The following is a 21,734-nucleotide window of genomic DNA, read 5'->3' as shown; positions in this document are numbered from 1 at the left end:
GCCAAGAATATTGTAGATGACACAAGTCACCGAGGTCAAGTAAATTCTCTGACCTCTTACACTGGTGAGGCCTTTGTCTTCTTCTAGGGACATTCACACTGGGTCTGTATGAGAAAACGGTGAATGAATTTCCCAGATAAGTGGATTTCTGTAAAGAGTTAAGGGTCAATAGGCCATATATTTACTAAACATTAACCTGGCCTTGAAGATATAAGGAAGTTTGCCCACAGCAAACAATTGCCATTCACTTGTAAAATCATTACAGATTCAGATATAAGGTAATATGCTGTAAAAGAGGAACAAGATAGAAGATAGATGTGAGAGAGAGAGATAATATGATCCGGATAAAATAGATATGCGCTACATACATAGATGAGCTAAATAGTGTATAGACAAAGAGATATGTGAAAGATGAGGCTCTAGATAAATAGGTATCAAAATTAATAATACAGACTGTATATAAGCTAGACAAATAGATAAATAGATAGAGAGATAGATAAGAGATGGATAGATAGATAGATAGATAGATAGATAGATAGATAGAAGATAGATAGATAGATAGATAGATAGATAGATAGGAGATAGATAGATAGGAGATAGATAGATAGATAGATAGATAGATAGATAGATAGATAGAAGATAGATAGATAGATAGATAGATAGATAGATAGATAGATAGGAGATAGATAGATAGATAGATAGGAGATAGATAGATAGATAGATAGATAGATAGATAGGAGATGGATAGATAGATAGATAGATAGATAGATAGATAGATAGGAGATAGATAAATAGATAGATAGATAGATAGATAGATAGATAGATAGATAGATATTAGAGAGAGGGAGAGAGAAAGATAGGAGATAGATGGAGAAAGATGGATGGATGGATAGATAGATAGGAGATAGATAGATATTAGAGAGAGAGAGAGAGAGAGAGAGAGAGAGAGAGAGAGAGAGAGAGAGAGAGAAAGATAGGAGATAGATGGGAGAAAGATGGATGGATAGATAGGTAGGTAGATAGATAGATAGATAGATAGATAGATAGATAGATAGATAGATAGGAGATAGATAGGAGATAGATAGGAGATAGAAGATAGATAGATAGATAGATAGATAGATAGATAGATAGATAGATAGATAGGTGATAGATAGATAGATAGATAGATAGATAGGAGATAGATAGGAGATAGAAGATAGATAGATAGATAGATAGATAGATAGATAGATAGATAGATAGATAGATAGGTGATAGATAGATAGATAGATAGATAGATATAAAATAGTAAGGGTCCATTTACACAGAAAGATTATCTGCCAAAGATTTAAAGCCAAAGCCAGGAATGGATTTGAAAAGAGGAAAAATCTCAGGCTTTCCTTTATGACCTGATCTTTGTTTATAGTCCATTCCTGGCTTGGGCTTCAAATCTTTGGCAGATAATCTGTCAGATAATCTTTCTGTGTAAATGGACCCTTAGATGACACAAATATTATATTTTCACATGATCTGCTGCCCTTATTCTCCAAATAAGCTGATTTCCAGAAGTCCCAAACAATCGGAAAGGGGATTCATCAGAGAAAATAACTTTACCCCAGTCCTCAGCAGTCCACTCCCTGTACCTTTTGCAGAATATCAGTCTGTTCCTGATTCTGGAGAGAAGTGGCTTCTTTGCTGCCCTCCTTGAGACCAGGCCTTGCTCCAAGAGTCTCCGCCTCACAGCGCGTGCAGATGCACTCACACCTGCCTGCTGCCATTCCTGAGCAAGCTCTGCACTGCTGGTAGCCCGATCCCGCTGCTGAACACTTTTAAGAGACGGTCCTGGCGCTTGCTGGTCTTTCTTGGGCACCCTGGAGCCTTTTTGGCAACAATGGAACCTCTCTCCTTGAAGTTCTTGACGATGCAATAGATTGTTGACTGAGGTGCAATCTTTCTAGCTGCAATACTCTTCCCTGTTAGGCCATTTTTGTGCAGTGCAATGATGACTGCACGTGTTTCTTTAGAGATAACCATGGTTAACAGAAGAGAAACAATGATGCCAAGCACCAGCCTCCTTTTAAAGTGTCCAGTGGTGTCATTCTTACCTAAACATGACAGATTGATCTCCAGCCCTGTCCTCATCAACACCCACACCTGTGTTAATGGAGCAATCACTGAAACGATGTTAGCTGGTCCTTTTAAGGCAGGGCTGCAATGATGTTGAAATGTGTTTTGGGGAATAAAGTTCATTTTCTAGGCAAATATTGACTTTGCAAGTAATTGCTGTTAAGCTGATGACTCTTTATAACATTCTGGAGTATATGCAAATTTCCATTTTAAAAACTGAAGCAGTAGACTTTGAAAAATTTATATTTGTATCATTCTCAAAACTTTTGGCCATGACTGTAGATAGATAGATAGATAGATAGATAGATAGATATGCTATTTAGCAGTTAGTAGCAATAAAATTAATAATTCATGTTTCTTATAGACAACCTAATGAAATATTACAATGGAAAACTTTCCTTTAATCTTCCTGGTGCATGAGATGTGCAGCCTCATCATTGGTAATAAATCACAGCAAACCAGGTGGGTTAGAGTTTCCTTGCAGAACATTCCTCCTTCTATCCCCTGTCAGAATAAAGGAAACGTATTGATGTTATGTGTCTGCGGAGTTAATAGCGAAGGATTTCTCTTCATCTTAAATGACTGGCGGTCCTGAATGTGCATGTCTAGTTGACGTCAGCCCTCCCCTTTACTCGCTGAAATTGGATATGTTTACCCTCACAACTGCCTGGAAAGGAAAAAAAAAAGTTTCTTTTTTGACAGAGAGCAGCACTTTGTACTGATAGAGATTACCTAGCTTGGACTATCCCCAACCAGCTGTACCATTGCTAGAAGCATGGGGGTGGAATGAGGTGTTCTGCACTACAGTAAAATATATACCATGTCTGTTACATAATAGCCGCTGCCCCTGTATTCACTAGAAGCAATATGGTTGATCGACTTTATTATAGTCTATAGGTAGATTTGTCATTCAGGAACCTGGAAAAGTTAGGTGGAACTGATAACTGTAAATGAGTGCTGTCACTTTCAAAAAACTTTTGAAATGTTAAGGCAATTCAAAAGTTTTTATTAGTTAGGGTGTTTGTTTTCATGTCCTGTCCAATCTCTATAGTGAGCTGGGAAGAGTGTAAGCGAAGTACATTCTCTCCCAACTCATAGACTCACAATGTAAGGGTACTATTACACGGGCCGATGGGGGCCTGATAATACCTGTAAACGAGCTCCGATCTTCCAGATCGGCGCTCGTTTACTGGGCCTATTACACGGCCCGATAATCGTTTAACAAGGGCTGCAGGGACATTGTTACTGATGTCCTTGTAGCCCTTGTTTAAACTGTATACATTACCTGTCCAGGTGGCAGGGCTCCTCTTCCTCTGTGCTTCTCCCCGGGTCTGCGCGCTCCAGCTTCAGAGCGGCCTGTCTCAGCTGACAAGCCGCTCAGCCAATCACTGGCCGCGGCGGTCCTGGCCTGTGATTGGCTGAGCGGCCTACCAGCTGAGACAGGCCGCTCTAAAGGTGCAGCGCGGGACCCAAGGAGAAGCTCAGAGGAAGCGGAGCCCTGCAACCTGGAGAGGTATGTATTCCTCTTTGCATATCGTCAGCCTCGGCCGCGCACCGCTATTACACGTAGCAGTGCGCGGTCGGCGCCCAGCGATTATAGGTCAGAACCTATATCAACGATCATCGGCTGATCGGTGTCTTTATTACACGGAACGATAATCGGCCTGATAGGGCCAATTCGGCCGATTATCGTTCCGTGTAATAGTACCTTAAATCTATGGGACACAGAGCAGGGAGAGAGGAGCTCAGCCGTGCGCTTCTTTGCTCACTCCTTTTAGGAGACGGTCAGGGTCTGCATACTCGGTCTCCAACCAGTCAAAACTTTTGACATGTCTCTATAACATCTCAAATCTTTAAAGTGTCAGGTACACTTTAAAAATACCCATATAAGTTATTAGGGATATACATGGTAGAAAGATAGAATTCAGCTCACAATAATGTAGGGGGTTATCCATGGTTGGAAAAATATAGTTGCAAAAAAATAAATAAAAAAAAGCACCACACCTGTCCTCAGGTTGTGCACTGTATTACTGCCTGCTCACTTCAATAGAACTGAGCTGCAATACCACACACAAACTGAAGACATGGTGGCGCTGTTTCTGGAAGAAAGCAGCTATGTTTTTCAGCTCACAGAGAACCCTTACATCACCTTTACATTAGTTCCTGATACGAAAGCTATCATCCAGACACAACTGCAAAGAAATAAAAAGTTTCAGATAGAATTTCCAATATAATTCTTCAGATCTCAATGTCACAGCAACGTCCTTGACCCGGCGTCGACGTCAGCACCATAAACTCAATCCATATTATATGACTTTTTCGGAAGATGTGAATAGCAGCCGAACCTTCGTGCCAATGAACTTCAACTAGAGCAGCAAAACAAACACTCTCAGAATAGGAGAACACAGCGCTCATTGTTTCTCCAGCCTCACAATGACTCAGATTCTGCCAGCTTTTAAGGGGTTAACGCTTTCTTTGCTTGCAAACCGTGGGAAAGGGTTAAAAAAAAAAAAAAAAAAATGATGTCAGGGCTGAGATGCCAGGAGTATACCCTCTGCGTCCCGGCGCATTGGTGCATTCCATAAGTGTGCACAAGTTCACTAAAGGTGTGTTCCTGAGAACAAATGGGAGTGTACTGATTGTGTATCTGTGTAAGTGTGTTTCCCTTCTCTGCCCTCCCCAGTCTGCAGTCGTCTCTCCCGGGAGGTCAGAATTCCCTGAGGAACGTGGCTAAGGAAGCTGAAAAAGAGCCTTGGGGTGCCATGAGGAAGTCATCTACCTCCGGTAAGGGGACCGCAATTTTTTTTTTCACTTCTTTGCTGTCACCCCCTATATAGTTACTATCATGTAAAAAGTTCCATTTTAATATGTACCGTGATCAAGGAGTGAGATAGAATTGTTCACTATGGAAAATAGAAGAGGAAGTAGATGCTAAACCTTTGGAACAAACCGGATCGCACGTTGCGGAATGAAGTGAAAGTAGAAGATCCGATCATTTCCAGTTCATTGTTTCCAATGGGAGATACGTACTGTCTGAGCATTGTCGTTCACACGTACCGACCGACTTACTTGTGCGACCTTGCAGATTTGTGGTTTGTAATTATGGGTCGTAATTACAAGAGCTCGGAGCAAAGAAAGGACAAGGGAACTTTGACCTACATTAAGACATTTCAGCAGCTAGTGACGCCGGTTGTCACACTTTCTCTGAAAAGAGAAAAGGAGCCAGAGAGCCATTCAGACATATACAGCGCCTTAGTGGTGGACAGCAGCTGAGTCTATCAATGTCTGGCCACCTATAACATGAAGTATATATCAATATGAACAGTTTGTGCTGTTTTTGGTGACACCTGCAGACAACTTATGGTTATAAGGTCATAAGCATGAGCCGTAATTTCTTAAAGGGTTGGTTCAGCAAAAACTATTTGCGTTCAAATCAACTGGTGCCAGCAAGTGCCAGAGATTTGTAATTTACTTCTATTAAAAAATCTCAAGTCTTCCAGTATTTATCAGCTGCTGTATGTCCTACAGGAAGTGGTGTATTCTTTCCAGTCTGGAGAGCAGGAGAGGTTTTCTATGGGGATTTGCTACTACTTTGGACAGTTCCTGACATGGACAGAGGTGGCAGCAGAGGGCACTGTGTCAGACTGAAAATAAAACATTTCCTGCATGACATACAGCAGCTGATAAGTATGGGTAGGCTTGAGATTTTTTAATGGAAGTAAATTACAAATCTGTATAACTTTCTGACACTAGTTGATTTAAAAGAAAAAGAGTTTCGCTGGACAACCCCTTTAAGGGTAGGCCGCTTTGGCTTTGGCTCAAAAACTGCAATAGCATTTACACTATGTGAAATGACCTGTACAACAGTAACGTGGCATATACATAAGCATAAATTGTAAATAGTAATACTGTATGCTGCAATTTATATTATAATCCAATTCATCTGATATTTTCTCCCAAGAGGCCGGAAGTTGCAAAACTATGAACTGCAAAAATTTTACCAACCCGTCATGTACCTGCTTTGTCTGCATTCACAGTTCTGCAGGCTTCAGAGCTGAACTCTCCCTGCTTAACTTTTTGGGCTAATATCTGCACAGAGGTTTCTAAAGGATTTAAAATATTTTAGAAAATATATACTAATGTGATGTAGTACAAGCTAACTGTGCTACTGCATTACAGATGCTCAGGTAACCTGTTATGGCGATGCTTGACACCTGGCCTGTCAACTGTTTCCAATAACAGCAAGTAGAATTGTTAGTCTAGATTCTAATATAGTATATAACCTGGGATAAGGACAGGACAAGCTATGCAATGTGTTTACAGAGTACATTAATGGACTGTAATGATTGTGTCCCATGGTGGATATCTGCTTTTAGAGTAGCTTCACACGTACCTGATCGCAGCTGATTTTCTGCTGCAGATCTGCACATATATGAATGAACACACCATTAAATCCACACTGTAAAATCCGCTGCGGATCCGCAGCGGATTTTACAGTGCAGATTTAATGCTGTGTTCACAGGCTAGTTTTATACAGGTGGATATATCGAATGCAGCATCTAAGCTCGTGGATGGTGCGGAGAACCGCACGTAGAGTAATATCACTTTAATAAGGGTGCGTTCACACCTACAGAATCCGCAGCAGATCTGCAGTAGATGCAGATTTGATGCTGTGTTCAGTTATTTAAATGTAATCTGCCGCGGATCTGCTGTAAGTGTGAACATACCCTAAAGGGGTAGTGCGGCGCTAAACATTCATCACAAAATAACACACATTACAAAGTTAAACAACTTTGTAATGTGTGTTATGTATGTGAATGGCCCCCTTCCCCGTGTTCCTCTCCACCCACGCTAGACCCAAAAGTGTGGTGCATTATACTTACCGCATTCGTGTCGACCCCCGGCCGCCATCTTGTGACAATGACGTCATTTTCGGGAGGCCAGCCGAACCGCTCCAGCCGTCCCTCATGCCAGCCCCCCTCTGGCGCGTCATTAGCTGCTCAGCCGCGATTGCGGTAAGTATAATGCACCACTGATGCCAACTGAATCTCTAACGCATATGGGGGCCTCCTATGCGTGTAATTCCACGGGCCAATGGGGGCCCTATAATAACTGTAAATGAGCACCGATCTGCTAGATCGGCGTTGGTTTACTGGGCCTATTCCATGGCCCGATTAATGTTTAACAAGGCCTGCATGGACATTGTTACCGATGTCCTTGCAGCCCTTGCTTAAACTTTATACATTACCTGTCCAGGCTACAGGGCTTCTCTTGTGGTCTTCTTCTTCCTGGGTCCCACGCTTTCCAGCTTCAGAGCGGCCTGTCTCAGCTGATAGACCGCTCCGCCAATCACTGGCCGCGGCGGTCCCGGCCTGTGATTGGCTGAGTAGCCTGTCAGCTCAGACAGGCCGCTCTGAAGCTGGAGCAATCGGGACCCAGGGAGAAGAAGACCACAAGAGAAGCCCTGTAGCCTGGATAGGTAATGTAAATCGTCAGCAGCCGGCCACGCACCGCTATTACACCTAGCAATGTGTGGTCGGCGCCCGACAATTATAGGTTAAAACCTATATCAACGATCAGCCGATGATCGTTGTCATCGGCTGATCGTTGTATTTATTCCATGAAGCGATAATAATAATTATCGCTACGTGGAATAGGCCCCTAATTCTCCTCCAACAGATGAGATGGGGGGGTTGTTGGGCATGTTAGGTTTTTACTGCCAGACCTTTTTGGTTTCTGGAAGATAAACCACTACCTCCCCTCTTCCCATTGACAACACATAAACATTCTGACATGTGTGAGGTCCATGAAAGAGATAGCTGTCAGCCTGATGAACGTTTAGCCAAAGACTGCTGAAGGTGTATGGTCACCTTTACTGCTATTTGTAGCCTATGGGTCCTACTACACAAAGCGATTTTTAACGATTAACGATAAACAATCGCAAACAAGATTGCGAACAAACCTGAAATCGTCCACCATATTATTCTGCGTTTACACAGAACGATTATCGTTCAAATTTTGATCGCGTTTGAGCGATAATCGACTCTTTTAAACACAGCGACCGATCAAGCTGTTCTCAAATCATCGTTGGTCGTTTGCTAAAAATTTGCAGATTGCTTTGTGTAAACAGTCTTTCACCGATTTACCCTATCTTAAACCGGTCGCAATAACGATTTTTCCAAACGATATAACGTTCTGTCTAAACGCTGATCGTTATAAAAAACACATAGTTACTTCGAAATCGTTAATCATACGATTGGGCGAATTATCGCACTGTATAAACGCAGCATTGCACAGAACGATATTCATTGGTTACAATCGTTACTATGATTGTTACTACAATCGTTTACTCTGATCCCAGCAAAAGAAAGAATGATGTGGAAGGATGCTGTGTTTACACGGAACGATTATCGTGCAAATGTGCATGATAACGATCGAATTCGAACGATAATCGTACGTGTAAACGCTGCGAATGATCAAACGACGAGTGAGAAATCGATTTAACCAATTTGTGAGATAGGCTCAAGCGATCGCAAAATGATCACAAAACTAATTTTCCGTACGACGAATCGTACAGTCTAAACGCTGATCGTTATGAAAAAAAACACATTACTCTGACATCATTAATCGTACGATTTGGCGAATTATCGTTCCGTGTAAACGCAGCATTACACTGAACGATTTGTGAGTGATTAATGATGATTTTAGGGTCACAAACAATTTTTCGATCGTTGCCTGAAATTACACGGGACGATTATCATTTCAATTTGACCAACATAACGATTTTTTGCATGATAATGGTCCTGTTTAATAGGGCCCTGTGTCATGTAGGAACTTCGGGGGAGATTTATCAAACATGGTGTGAAGTAAAACTGTCTCATTTGCCCCTAGCAACCAATCAGATTCCACCTTTCATTTTCCAAAGTGTCTGTGAGGAATGAAAGGTGGAATCTGATAAGTTGCTAGGGGCAACTGAGCCAGTTTCACTTTACACCTAAGGGGAGATTTATCAAACATGGTGTAAAGTGAAACTGGCTCAGTTGCCCCTAACAACCAATCAGATTCCACTTTTCCTTCCTCACAGACTCTTTGGAAAATAAAAGGTGGAATCTGATTGGTTGCTAGGGGCAACTGAGCCAGTTTCACATTACACCATGATTGATAAATCTCCCCCATCATCTGTAAGCCAATGCAGACAACTTCTACAAAAAGATTCTTTTGCCATAAGGGATCTGGCAAATCCATTTATTGCACAAGCTTTTCATGTCAGTGGACATTGACTCTCGATTTTTTCGAGCTGCTGAAGACGGTATCCAATTGCAAAGTATACGCTAACTTTACTATATACATTGCAGTTACCACCAACAGACTGCTGTAGTGATTTTACTGTCTTCATATTTGTTGCATTAGGTCACTTCTATTCAATAGACGAATTGGGTCATGCCCATAGCTCCTATAATGAACATCATGAGACGTGCCCGGAATAAATTGTTGATCAGAGGGCACCCATGTTTGAGGAGGTGTGGGCCTAATGGGCAGTAGTTGCGTTCTTTTGCCTAAATGGCATCTAACCATGTTTCTGAAGGATTCGTGTACGCACACACATCTGCTAAGCCATCCCCCATACTGTGCAATCATCGCCGTTATCCCTCCACTAAGATGTCAGGCAAGAGCCAGCATGCTGCGATGACACAATGTGTAAGAAGAAAGGCTTTACTTGCACACCCTGAAGCGACTCCACCTCTGTGTCAGGAACGTGCCAGACCTGACAAAACTCATTGACCCTACGAACAATGGGCCGGCTGAGCCAATTCATATGGACTCACCGTACAACCCAAGGGTGCTGGAGATCTGTCATTTCACACCGAATCCTTGTATGTTTATTTTACCCCATTGACACACTGTGTAATTTCCTGTATCATTATTCAGTCATTGCAAAGCAATATAATCACGAGGTAATGGTGGCAATTAAAGGATTCAATGGAATATTATACCGGGTTTAATAGTTTTCTCTGTAGCTCATCATTGCTTAAGGAAAGGATGATGTCGGTAATTTTTGATGCAGGACCAAAATTATGGGTTCATCTAGTTTGGCCATATGTAACTAAGCAGATATGTTAGAGGTACACCGATAGCCGTCGAAGAGCAAGGCCTATGGGATCAAAGTGAAACAAGGCAGAACTTTAGCACTTTGGGATTGATCGATTGATTGTGAGTTTCAGGCTCTGTTCACGTATAGCGCTTAATTAGCGTTTAAGGGAACTTGTCACCCAGAGCAGCCCCCCCCCGAACCCACCCCACCTATAGCCATCGGACTCATCTCCGCTCATTTGCATATTGAGCGCACAGATGAGCCGCTGGCCAGATCTCCGCAGCGGGATCGGCACTGGGAGAAAAACACGCAGAAGTGGGTATGTATGCAGGGCCCTGTGCAGGGGTGGGGTAGATTTAAGAGGGGGGGGGGGGCGTGATGACAGGTTCCCTTTAATTAGCGCCAATCAGTGGTGTTTTGCTGCAAATTGCGCAATCATGGGGAAAAAGTCATGCCAAAAACAGTGCAATTTTACAGCGAATTGTACGTTTTGTGGCAAAATAGTGCTAATTAAACGCTATACGTGAACATGGACCCATAGTGACAACACAATGAAGGATGGCTGGATGGCAATTAAATGATAAATTACTGCAATGACTTGATCAATTTCTGCAATTAAAGGTAATGTGTCAGCTGTAGTTGACGTTCCGAACTGGTGACACTGTTAGATGCTGTTATTACAAGGAGACACATGGTACCTTTCATATATCTGTCTGGGCTTCCAGCATTTAGAAAAATGCTTTATCCTTTAGCAAAAATAGTCAAAGAGGCTTTCCCAAGCTCCTTAATAGCTGTCAGCTGGAATATCTCCTCTCTCCCCCTCTCTGCTTGACACCCTGAAGCTGAATCCCAAGCAGGGTCAGGAATGGAGAGGGGGGGAGTGTTATAGCTTGCTGCACTTCAGGAGCTTAGGAACGCCTCTTTGACTCTTCTTACTGTATAACAAAAGCATGTTTCATATAATGGAAGCACAGACAGATATATGAAGGTACCATGTGTGTCCTTGTCCTAAAAGCTATCTAACAGTGTCAGTAGTTTGGGACATGAATAACAGAGGACACATACCCTTCACATGATACGTTCACATCATAGCAATGAAATGATTAATTACTGCGTGTGCTGCAGTAATGGTACTTTTGCACGGTGCGATAATTCGCCCGATCGCATGATTAACGATTTTGAAAGAACAATGTTTTTTTGATAACGATCAGCGTTGAGACGGAACGATACATTGTACGGAAAATTCGCTATGCGATCATTTTGCGATCGTTTAAGCCTGTCTCACACATAGGTGAAATCGCTGAAAGAATGTTTACACGGAACAATCTGCGAATTTTTTGCGTACGATCAACGGTGATTTGAGAACATGTTGAAAGATCAAAATGAACGTTTTTTTTGCTCGTCGTTTGATCGTTCGCTGCGTTTACACGTACGATTATCATTCGAATTTGACCGTTATCGTGCAAAAACAAACGATCAATTGTCCCGTGTAAAAGGACCATTAGTGATGCAGTAACGCATTGAAAAAGGCTGTGTGTACACAGCCTTAGGGTACTATTACATGGAACGATAATCGGCCAAATCGGCCCTATCCGGCCAATTATCGTTGCAGGTAATTATGACAACGATCAGCCGATGATTGTTGTCATCGGCTGATCGTTGATATAGGTTTAAACCTATAATTAATGGCATCCCTACGTGTAATAGCGGTGCGTGGCCAGCAGCTGGCGATTTACATTACCTATCCAGGCTGCAGGGCTCCTCTTGCGGTCTTCTTCTCCCTGGGTCCCTCGCGTTCCAGCTTCAGAGCGGTCTGTCTGAGCTGACGGTAACGATGTCCCTGCAGCCCTTGTTAAACGATAATCGGGCCGTGTAATAGGCCCATTAAACGAGCGCCGATGTAGCAGATCGGCGCTCATTTACAGTTATTATCAGGCCCCCATCGGCCTGTGTAATAACACCCTTAGACTAGCACTGTGCTGGTAGCTCAGATGAGGGCAAAATGTGGAGCTTTCCCTTAGAGTTTAGTAAAACACTGTCAGCCTTTATGGATGCCTGTATACTGATGTGCAGGAGGTTCACCCAGGGTTCATATTCTCGGAAACTGTGATTAACCTTTACATTGTTCCTGCTGCTATAGTCGAATGCAACAAAAAAATTGGAAATATATTATTGAGTAATCTACATTGCACACCTAAAACGTGTTTCACAACGATAATGTTTGTGTTGTAACCCTATAAATCTTTACTAATAAGTAGTAATAAAAATGATACATAAGAGAATGCCCATGTACCTCATGTGCATGTTCTTAGTTGGCCCCACCTGCCATCTTGTCAACACTTTACCTGTATAGGATTTAAAGGGAACCTGTCATTCCGGCTGCTGGGGCTGAGACCAACCCCTCTCAGACCTTCACCCGAATGAGCAGGGAGACGAGTGTTCTTGTAGGAAATAGATGAAGGATTAGGTTTCTAAACAGTAATGGGTGTTATAAGGGGTACTTGATTTATTTTATTTATTTATTTATTTCAAATCAACTGGTATCAGAAAGTTTCAGAGATTTGTAGTTTCCTTCTATTAAAAAATCTTGTCTTCCAGTACTTATCGGCTGCTGTATGTCCTGCAGGAAGTGGTGTATTTTTTCCAATCTGACACAGTGTTCTCTGCTGCCACCTCTGTCCATGTCAGGAACTGTTCAGAGCAGTAGCAAATGCTCATAGAAAACAAGACTGGATACACCACTTCCTGCAGGATATACAGCAGCTGATAAGTACTGGAAGTAGTAGTTTTTTGCTGGAGTACTCCTAACATGTCCTAACACCATTAGTCATTTTTAGGGTCCTATTACACTGAGCGATTTTTAACGATTAACGATAAACGATCGCAAACGAGATTGTTTATCATTAAACTGGAATTGTTCACCATATTACACAGAACGATAATCGTTAGTTACGATCGTTACTATGATCGTTATTGCGATTGTTACTGTGATTGTCTACTCCATCTGATCCCAGAAAAACAATAAAAAATGTGCAATTATACTGAACGATTAGTGAAAAAACGCGGAACTTGAGCGAACGAACGTGGAATTACAGCGAACGATTAGCGAACGATTAACAATAATTTTAGGGGCCTATTCCACAGGAGCGATAATCGGCCGAATCGGCCCCATTCGGCCTGATTCGGCCGATTTTCCCTCAGTGGAATAAAGAGATGTCGGCTGATCGTTCATTTAGGTTCAGACCTAAAATCATCGTTCGCATCCAGCGCATTGCTGCGGCTGAATAGCGGTGTGCGGCGGCGACCGACTATTTCAGCAGAACCATACATTACCTGTCTGGGCCACAGGACTTTATCCCCAGGGCCCGCGCAGCAGCAGCAGTTTCGGAGCAGGGCTGTCTGAACTGACAGACCGGTAAGCCAATCACTGGCCAGGACCGCCGCGGCCAGTGATTGGCTGAGCGGTCTGTTCGGTTCAGACAGCCCCGCTCCGAAGCTGCTGCAGCTCGCTGGACCAGGAGAAGAAGACCTGCAGCCCGGACAGGTATTGTATGAAGCAAGGGCTGCAAGGACATTGGTAACGATGTCCCTGCAGCCCTTGTTTCAAGATCATCGGGGCCATGGAATAGGTCCAGTAAACGTCATTGCTCGTCCGGTGGAATAGGACCCTTAGGTTCAGATCTAAATAAACGATCAACGACATATGAACGATTTTTCGATCGTTGCCTGCAATTACACAGAACAATTATTTTTTAAATTTGAACGATTTAACGATTTTTCGCACGATAATCATCCCGTATAATAGGGCCCTAACTTTCATTCTTGATCTTTTTCTCATACACCATCCATGTCTTTGCTTTCTTAAGAAGTAGTACTCCAACCATGTCTCTAGTAAGAGAGGTGACAACTGACAGAAAGGAGGTGACACATGGGTCACATTCCACAATTATCAACATAGAAGAATGCCAGCACAGTCCAGACAGGATAACCTTGTCACCTTTGTGTGACCCGCACAGTGAATAAGAGAAATGTCATTGTCATCTTTTGCCTCATTTCCAATTCTTTCCTGCGTGAGCTGCTGTTTGGGTTGAAAACAACAACATTTCTCCTATTCACCAGAGATTACTGGAGAATGTACCTCACCTTGTGTGGGAAGAATCATAGAAAGCCATTAACAAAGCAATGATGAGACTGTATCTGAAGGTTCTTAAGCTCCATTAGTATGCGGCATGAGAGGAGGCTCATTTAACACGTGAATTGGGTTCCCAGTTTAGGCTAAATTATGTCCTATATGATTAATCTTAAAGTGTACCTGTCATTATTACTTTCAAAATCGAAATCAACAGTAGATGTCATAGACAGTAAGTTTGCAATTTACATTCATACTTTTTTTTTGTTATCGTGCTTTAAAGCAAAGCTGAACTTACCAGAAATTCAGGTCCAGTCTCCTGAAGGCAGATTTTTAGTCTTGTGCTGGTTAAAAACTAAACACATGACGTCCCGGCCAGTACAGAAAGTCACAGAATCTTTGAAAAATTAAAGGTGGAATCTGATTGGTTGCTAGGGGCAACTGAGCCAGTCTCCCTGATCACTAGTGTCTATAAATAAAATTAGGCACAAAAATCACCAAAGGGAACCGATAAAATTTAAAAGGGAACTGATAAAATTTAATAAAGCATTAAAGAGACTGTCCGGGCAGAGTCAACTTTTCACCTATCCACAGGTTAGGGGAAAAGTAAGAGATCGCAGTGGGTCCAACCTCTTTACCCCCCACCGATCTCCGTATCGGGGGATCAGCCTCTCTGTTATGAATACAGCCGTACCTGTGCCTATATTCATTCCTATGGAGCAGCCGGAAAGAGCCAAGTAAGACGGAAGAGCGCTGTACTCGGCTCTCTCCGGCACCTCCATAGGAATGAATGGAGCAGTGCCATAGCCGCAGCTCTATTCATAACACAGAGACAGAGAGCATAGGGGTGTACGGAGGTCGAACCCCCCCCCCCCCCCTCGATCTGTTACTTTTCCCCTATCCTGTTGATTTTGCCAGGACAACCTCTTTAGTGCGTTCACACTACGGAATCCACGCAGAGAACATGCAGCGGATTCCGACGCTCACCCCGCGCGTTAACGATTGATTTTCCGCCCATGCTATAGTCTCTACCTGACCATAGAATGGAGTCTATCGGACGGGCAGAGAGCGAAGCAGGATTGCGCAGGGATGTTCTCCAAGCGGATTCCATAGTGTGAACGCACCTTAACAATTTGTAAGAAGCAATGTTTTCCCATTGGCTTGCACCATTGATAATCTTCACAGTTTTTATAGTATTATACTTCTTTGCTACTCACTGTAAGTCCGGTCTTCATTTTGTCCAGCTGCCCTGGGAAGTCATATATCTGGATGCTATACATTACATGTCAGGCTGATATATATTAGCTTATTGTATGGTAAATGACTGCTATGGCTAGCGTATACTGTACATGCTAGATTTAAGGGTTTGCTGCTTACCAGGGCTATATATTGTGCCCATATTTGGCTATTAAATTGCACAAGGTGTCTATGAGCCGGGTTCTGTTTTCAGTGCCCCCCTCCCTGCCGGGCTGCTTTGTTTAGCACAGATCAGCTGTTGTAACTGGTTCTGGTGGAGATCTGTTTAATGGTTAAACTGTTGTCTGCCAGAGCAATATATTGTGCTAAAGTCTGACAATGAAAGTTTTATGATCATCCCATGAGTAACGCATTTGTCTTCCACTTAAATTAATTTCTTCTGTGTAACATTATGTGTGAAGTCCTCGGTGCCGCTTTCTCACACACGGGCTACAAATATAAAGATTCCATTCATTTTAATTAGACTTTTCTAGGGGGGAAAAAAAAGAAGGAATCAAGATTTCCACAAAGAGTGAAAATTTTACAGAATATACAAAGATTTTGTAAGTTAAAGAGTTATCTAGGGCTATAAAAAATGGCTTTTTTACAAAAACAGCGCCACTTTTGTCTTCAGTGTATATGCGGTATTGGAGCTCTGTTCAATTGAAATGAATGGAGTTGTTGCCAGGGTTATGGCCTGGTGTGCTCCTCTATGGCGGGAAGTAAAGAGCGTCATGGGCTGTACATCTGCCATGCAGACGCTTCCCACGCAGCCAAGAGGGTAGAGAAACTGGACAGAGCAAACGCACAGCCCGGAGGACTGTACTTTTTTTTTTTTTTTAAGAAGTTGGGAATCACTGCTGTAGCCAAAGAATATCTGTGTATTTCAAGATTGTTAAGTACCGTATTTTCCGGCGTATAAGACGACTTTTCGATCCCCAAAAAATCTTCTTAGAAGTTGGGGGGGTCGTCTTATACACCGGGTATGGTCGGCCCATATGGTGGGGAGGCTCAAAAATGGCCACCGTATGGGGTGACCACTATAAAAAAAAAAAAAAAAAACATTAAACTCACCTGGGGCCTGTTCCCAGCATTGGTGCGCCTCCTGTACCGTTCCCGTCGCAGGCAGTGTGACGTACACTTCCTGAGATCGCCGGACCTCTCCCGGGCAATCAAGCGTCTCATCGGAGAGGCTCGGAGACGCTCGGCTGCCGGGAAAGCTTCAGGAGAATGAGAAAGGCGCCAGAAGTTCTCGAAGCCTCTGTCATTCTCCCTGTCAGCCTATCCGAGCCTCTCCGATGAGACGCTTGATTGCCCGGGAGAGGTTCAGCGATCTCCCTCTCCGGGGCAGGTTGTGTACGTCACACTGCCTGTGCCGGGAACAGTACGGGAGGCGCGCCCATGCCGGAAATGGGCCCTAGGTGAGTTTTTTTTTGTTTTTTGTATTTTTACTTAGCTGCAGTCAACCCCTGCCAGGGCTGCGGTCAGGCAGGGGTTAACATTTTCCGGCGTATAAGGCGAACCCTTGACAATCTTCTTAAGAATCAGGGGTCGTCTTATACGCCCAGTCGTCTTATATGCCGAAAAATACAGTATACTATGCTACAACAGTGTTCCCTATATTGTGAAAAAGCCTGTATTATTTTATTGCAAAAAGTTCAAAGTCAAGGAGGATTTACTGTTGCTCACAGGGTGTTGTAGGGACTGAGCAGGCCTGTGGGGACCCCTCATGCTGTGACAGAACATGACCAAAACTGAGATAAGGCCATGGAACAACCTACCCAAAGGTGCCCCCAGCTTATCGCTGTGCTTGTCACAAGTTATGCCCCCTTCTGGTTGTCAGAATGATTCTGTCCTATGGGATGTTGCATTTGTATATAGAATCAGAACCTTTTTATTATGTCCTTTTCCCAATGGAGTTCCCAGTCCCCATGGGCATTGTGATTGAATGGACCATTTTAAAAGGATTTCCACATTTTAGCCTTAACCAGGAAAAATAATACATTCTTTTCATTATAGTTATAGTTTTCCTTGTTGTCAATTCTATTCCAGATTTGGCCAAAAAAAAAACAACCAAAATGAGGACCAAATACTATGTGCGAATCTGATCTATGACTAACATAGGAAAATCCATAAAACAAGATTAGTTTATAATACAACAGCAGAGACTGCTCCTTTGGAGACCACAATATTGATGAGCATGTTTACTACAACACTTGAAGTGGTGGCCCGGGGAAGGACACATTTTTAAAAAGGGTTCAAAGGGACTTTAAACCAAACAGCGGGAACCCCGTCAGAATGGCTGCGATGGGCAGTTAAAGAAGAAGTCTGGCCGGACCTGGAAGCTTCCGGGGACCAGAGCTGCGGTATGTGGCCACCAGGGCTTGCTAAAAAAAAAGCAGACTACTCCTATAAGTATGCCTAATCTTTTTATTTATTTATTTATTTATTTTTGTCTGTACAAATTCTTTAGTTTTTACACTAAAAATCTGTTTCGCACATCTGAATTAGGTTGTTTTTGCAGGATAAAAATAGATTTGGGGCATGAGCCCCACTTAGGTAAGTTTCTGCAATAAAACTTGCTTCTTAAATTCATTGACACTGGCAGGCTTTCTATAGTGGAAGGACAAGTTATTTTATCGCCCAAGGCAAAGTTGGCAGGATGTTGCTGCCATCAGTATGTGAGCCAACCTACTTACTTGAACTGTTAGTTTACTTCATACATAAAGCTTTCCTCAAACACACAGACATATTTTTACAGCATCTTTACAAGAGTATTCTGAAGACTTACAATTATGCCCATGCTGTGGTAAAAAAAAAAAAAAAAAACCTGTACTCACCTTCCCCAATACCCCAGCACCCACCATTCTGCTCCATTCTAGTCCTACTGCTCGGCACTTCCTGGAAATCGCCAATTACTAGCTGCAGCAGGGTCACTAACCAGCCCTTTCCCTGGGCCAAAGCCAGGAGCAGTGGCAATAGACATCAGTTGAAGGGAGGATGTGGGGAAGGTGAGTACAATTTATTTCCTCTTTTAACAACATGATAAGTTACTTTGAACATCTCTCTAAATTCATTAAAAGGCATTAGGGGGAATAAGGGTCTTTTGGGCAGGCTGTGCATGTTTGTGCATGGATTTACTATTTAGTACATGGTCAATACTAAATTTGATTCATGTTGGACATGAAAAAAGTGTCCAGCTGTAAAAGTGTCTAAAGTTTTCACAGCAATTCTATTTTGGCGTGCAATGTAGTAAGGACAGATTCACTTTAAGGGCCCGTTCACACTGGACTTCGTTTGGAATCCCGCCTGCTATGTTTCAATGGGATGGCTCGCGCGGAGAGCAGAGGCGCGCAAGGCATCCCATTGAAGCAGATAGCAGGCAAGTGGAATCCGCCTGTTTTCCATAGTGTGGACTGCCATTAAGTCAACTGAAGAGTCAAAAAGTAACAGTTACTTTTCATTTGAACTCATTTGTGTTTGGGTGACTGTAAACAGTGTTTTTCCTTTTTTCCATTAAGCTTTAAAAATTGTTTATTGCGTTCATTGCTACAATATTGGCACGAACTGCCAGGTCTAATCTGTGATTTAAACAATGGCAGATTATGATAAAATTTGCATCCAGCTCTTTCTTCAAGACTTTTTCCCAGCCATGACACTGGTTTAAACTTACGCAAAAGTTATTATTATTATATTTTTAAAGATATGGATAAGAAATAGAATGCCGCACTCACTAATCCAATACTAATCCAGATTCTTTATTTTCTAAAAAGCGTGGACATCACAAGGACAGACACCAGCCAGGTGCAGGTTACAGACCGTTTCATGCTGGTATGTGCTTCAAAGGACCGGTGAAGCGCATACCAGTGCAAAACAGTGTGTGACACCTTCACCTCAAACTGTAGCGCCAATCAACCCTACTATTGCTATTATAATTTTTTTGCAATGTTGCTTTGACAGCCTATGAGAGTTTAAACTTTTAATTTTCATTAGTTTATCAGTAAGGGTTCTCATTGGTTTTTGCAATCCTTTTATTTTTTCATCCATTTTATGCAAAAACGGATGAAAAAACAGATACATTTGAGTGCATCCATTTAGATCCATTTTTCCATCAACTTCCATTAAAAAAAAAAGGTTTCAAAACGCATCTGTTTTTTTTTTTTTGTTTTTTTTTTTTAGCATACATGGTTAACCATGTTTTTATGTACGCTAAAAAAAGGGTGCTTTTTGATCTGATTTTTTATAATGGAAGTCAATGGAAAAACTGATCCAAACGGATTCACACAAATCCATCAGTTTTTTTTATCAGTTTTTCATTGTTTGTTTTTTATTTTTTTGCATAAAATGGATGAATAAAATACATGTGAACCCAGCCTAATTGTTTCTGCCGTTTGGTTTTCCAAAGAAACTAAGTGCAATTTTTGTTTTCTTGACTGCCTCCAATGGGCATTTGATAAAAATTACAGGGAACCTTTCACCCTGGCACCCACGGCAGAGCCTTCCCGACCCCCCCCCCCCCCCCCGTTGAGCCCTGGATACTTACCCCATCCTGCAAGTCCCACTTCAGAAGCTGGTCCCAGCACGGCTTCTGGAGAGGGACTTGCAGGATGGGGTAAGTATCCGGGTCTTTACTGGTGGGTCTGGTGGGCTCTTCCCTGGGTGCTGGGGTGAAAGGTTCTCTTTAGTCATGATCTCATGTATCCTGCACTACTGGGTGCAATATAGAAATGGAGTTATGTGAGTAGTTTAGGTTTTACTGTCAGGGCATTAACTACCTGACACTATTATGGTCCTATGTATTATAACATGTGTGGGTCAAATTACTGTCAGAGGAACTGTCTGTTCAAAATTGTGTGGAAATTATTTGGGGGTACTATGCTAGGCACTTTGCAAGTCACTGTGTAGGCATTATAAACAGGTTTTCAGTAGGGGTGATGGGTGTCAGATTCCCACAGATATAATATTTATGGCCTATCACGGGACAGGTCATCAATAAATTTTCCCTGGAAAACCTTGTTAATGATTGAAGGCAATACTGAGAAAAGACTTCAGAAGAGAAGGATTTAGGGGTAGTGGTTTCTGACAGTTTAAAAATGAGTCAACAATGCCACCAGGCGGTAGGGAAAGCAAATCGTATGCTGGGCTGTATATATAATGGTATGCTGGGCTGTATGTATAATGATATGCTGGACTGTATATATATATATAATGGTATGCTGGGCTGCATACACTCACCGGCCACTTTATTAGGTACACCATGCTAGTAACGGGTTGGACCCCCTTTTGCCTTCAGAACTGCCTCAATTCTTCGTGGCATAGATTCAACAAGGTGCTGGAAGCATTCCTCAGAGATTTTGGTCCATATTGACATGATGGCATCACACAGTTGCCGCAGATTTGTCGGCTGCACATCCATGATGCGAATCTCCCGTTCCACCACATCCCAAAGATGCTCTATTGGATTGAGATCTGGTGACTGTGGAGGCCATTTGAGTACAGTGAACTCATTGTCATGTTCAAGAAACCAGTCTGAGATGATTCTAGCTTTATGACATGGCGCATTATCCTGCTGAAAGTAGCCATCAGATGTTGGGTACATTGTGGTCATAAAGGGATGGACATGGTCAGCAACAATACTCAGGTAGGCTGTGGCGTTGCAACGATGCTCAATTGGTACCAAGGGGCCCAAAGAGTGCCAAGAAAATATTCCCCACACCATGACACCACCACCACCAGCCTGAACGGTTGATACAAGGCAGAATGGATCCATGCTTTCATGTTGTTGACGCCAAATTCTAACCCTACCATCCGAATGTCGCAGCAGAAATCGAGACTCATCAGACCAGGCAACGTTTTTCCAATCTTCTACTGTCCAATTTCGATGAGCTTGTGCAAATTGTAGCCTCAGTTTCCTGTTCTTAGCTGAAAGGAGTGGCACCCGGTGTGGTCTTCTGCTGCTGTAACCCATCTGCCTCAAAGTTGGACGTACTGTGCGTTCAGAGATGCTCTTCTGCCTACCTTGGTTGTAACGGTTGGCTATTTGAGTCACTGTTGCCTTTCTATAAGCTCGAACCAGTCTGCCCATTCTCCTCTGACCTCTGGCATCAACAAGGCATTTCCTCCCACAGAACTGCCGCTCACGGGATGTTTTTTCTTTTTCGGACCATTCTCTGT

The 21,734-nt window shown here is 42.7% G+C and overlaps 1 protein-coding gene across 1 annotated transcript in view; it reads left to right on the top strand.

The window, feature by feature from the left end:
• The first annotated feature begins 4,772 nt into the window (after positions 1-4,772).
• The window catches only part of SEPTIN9 (septin 9), a 191,159-nt gene continuing 174,197 nt past the window's right edge, over positions 4,773-21,734 (top strand). The window contains exon 1 of the mRNA XM_069951615.1: positions 4,773-4,887. Within this exon, the coding sequence (XP_069807716.1) occupies positions 4,866-4,887 (22 nt within the window). The 5' untranslated portion in view covers positions 4,773-4,865. The remainder of the gene's footprint in view (positions 4,888-21,734) is intronic.

This window comes from Dendropsophus ebraccatus, chromosome 14 (assembly GCF_027789765.1).
Source record: "Dendropsophus ebraccatus isolate aDenEbr1 chromosome 14, aDenEbr1.pat, whole genome shotgun sequence".
Taxonomy (NCBI): Eukaryota; Metazoa; Chordata; class Amphibia; order Anura; family Hylidae; genus Dendropsophus; species Dendropsophus ebraccatus.
Note: the sequence above shows the minus strand (reverse complement) of the source record. Positions and strands in the feature narration are given on the sequence as shown.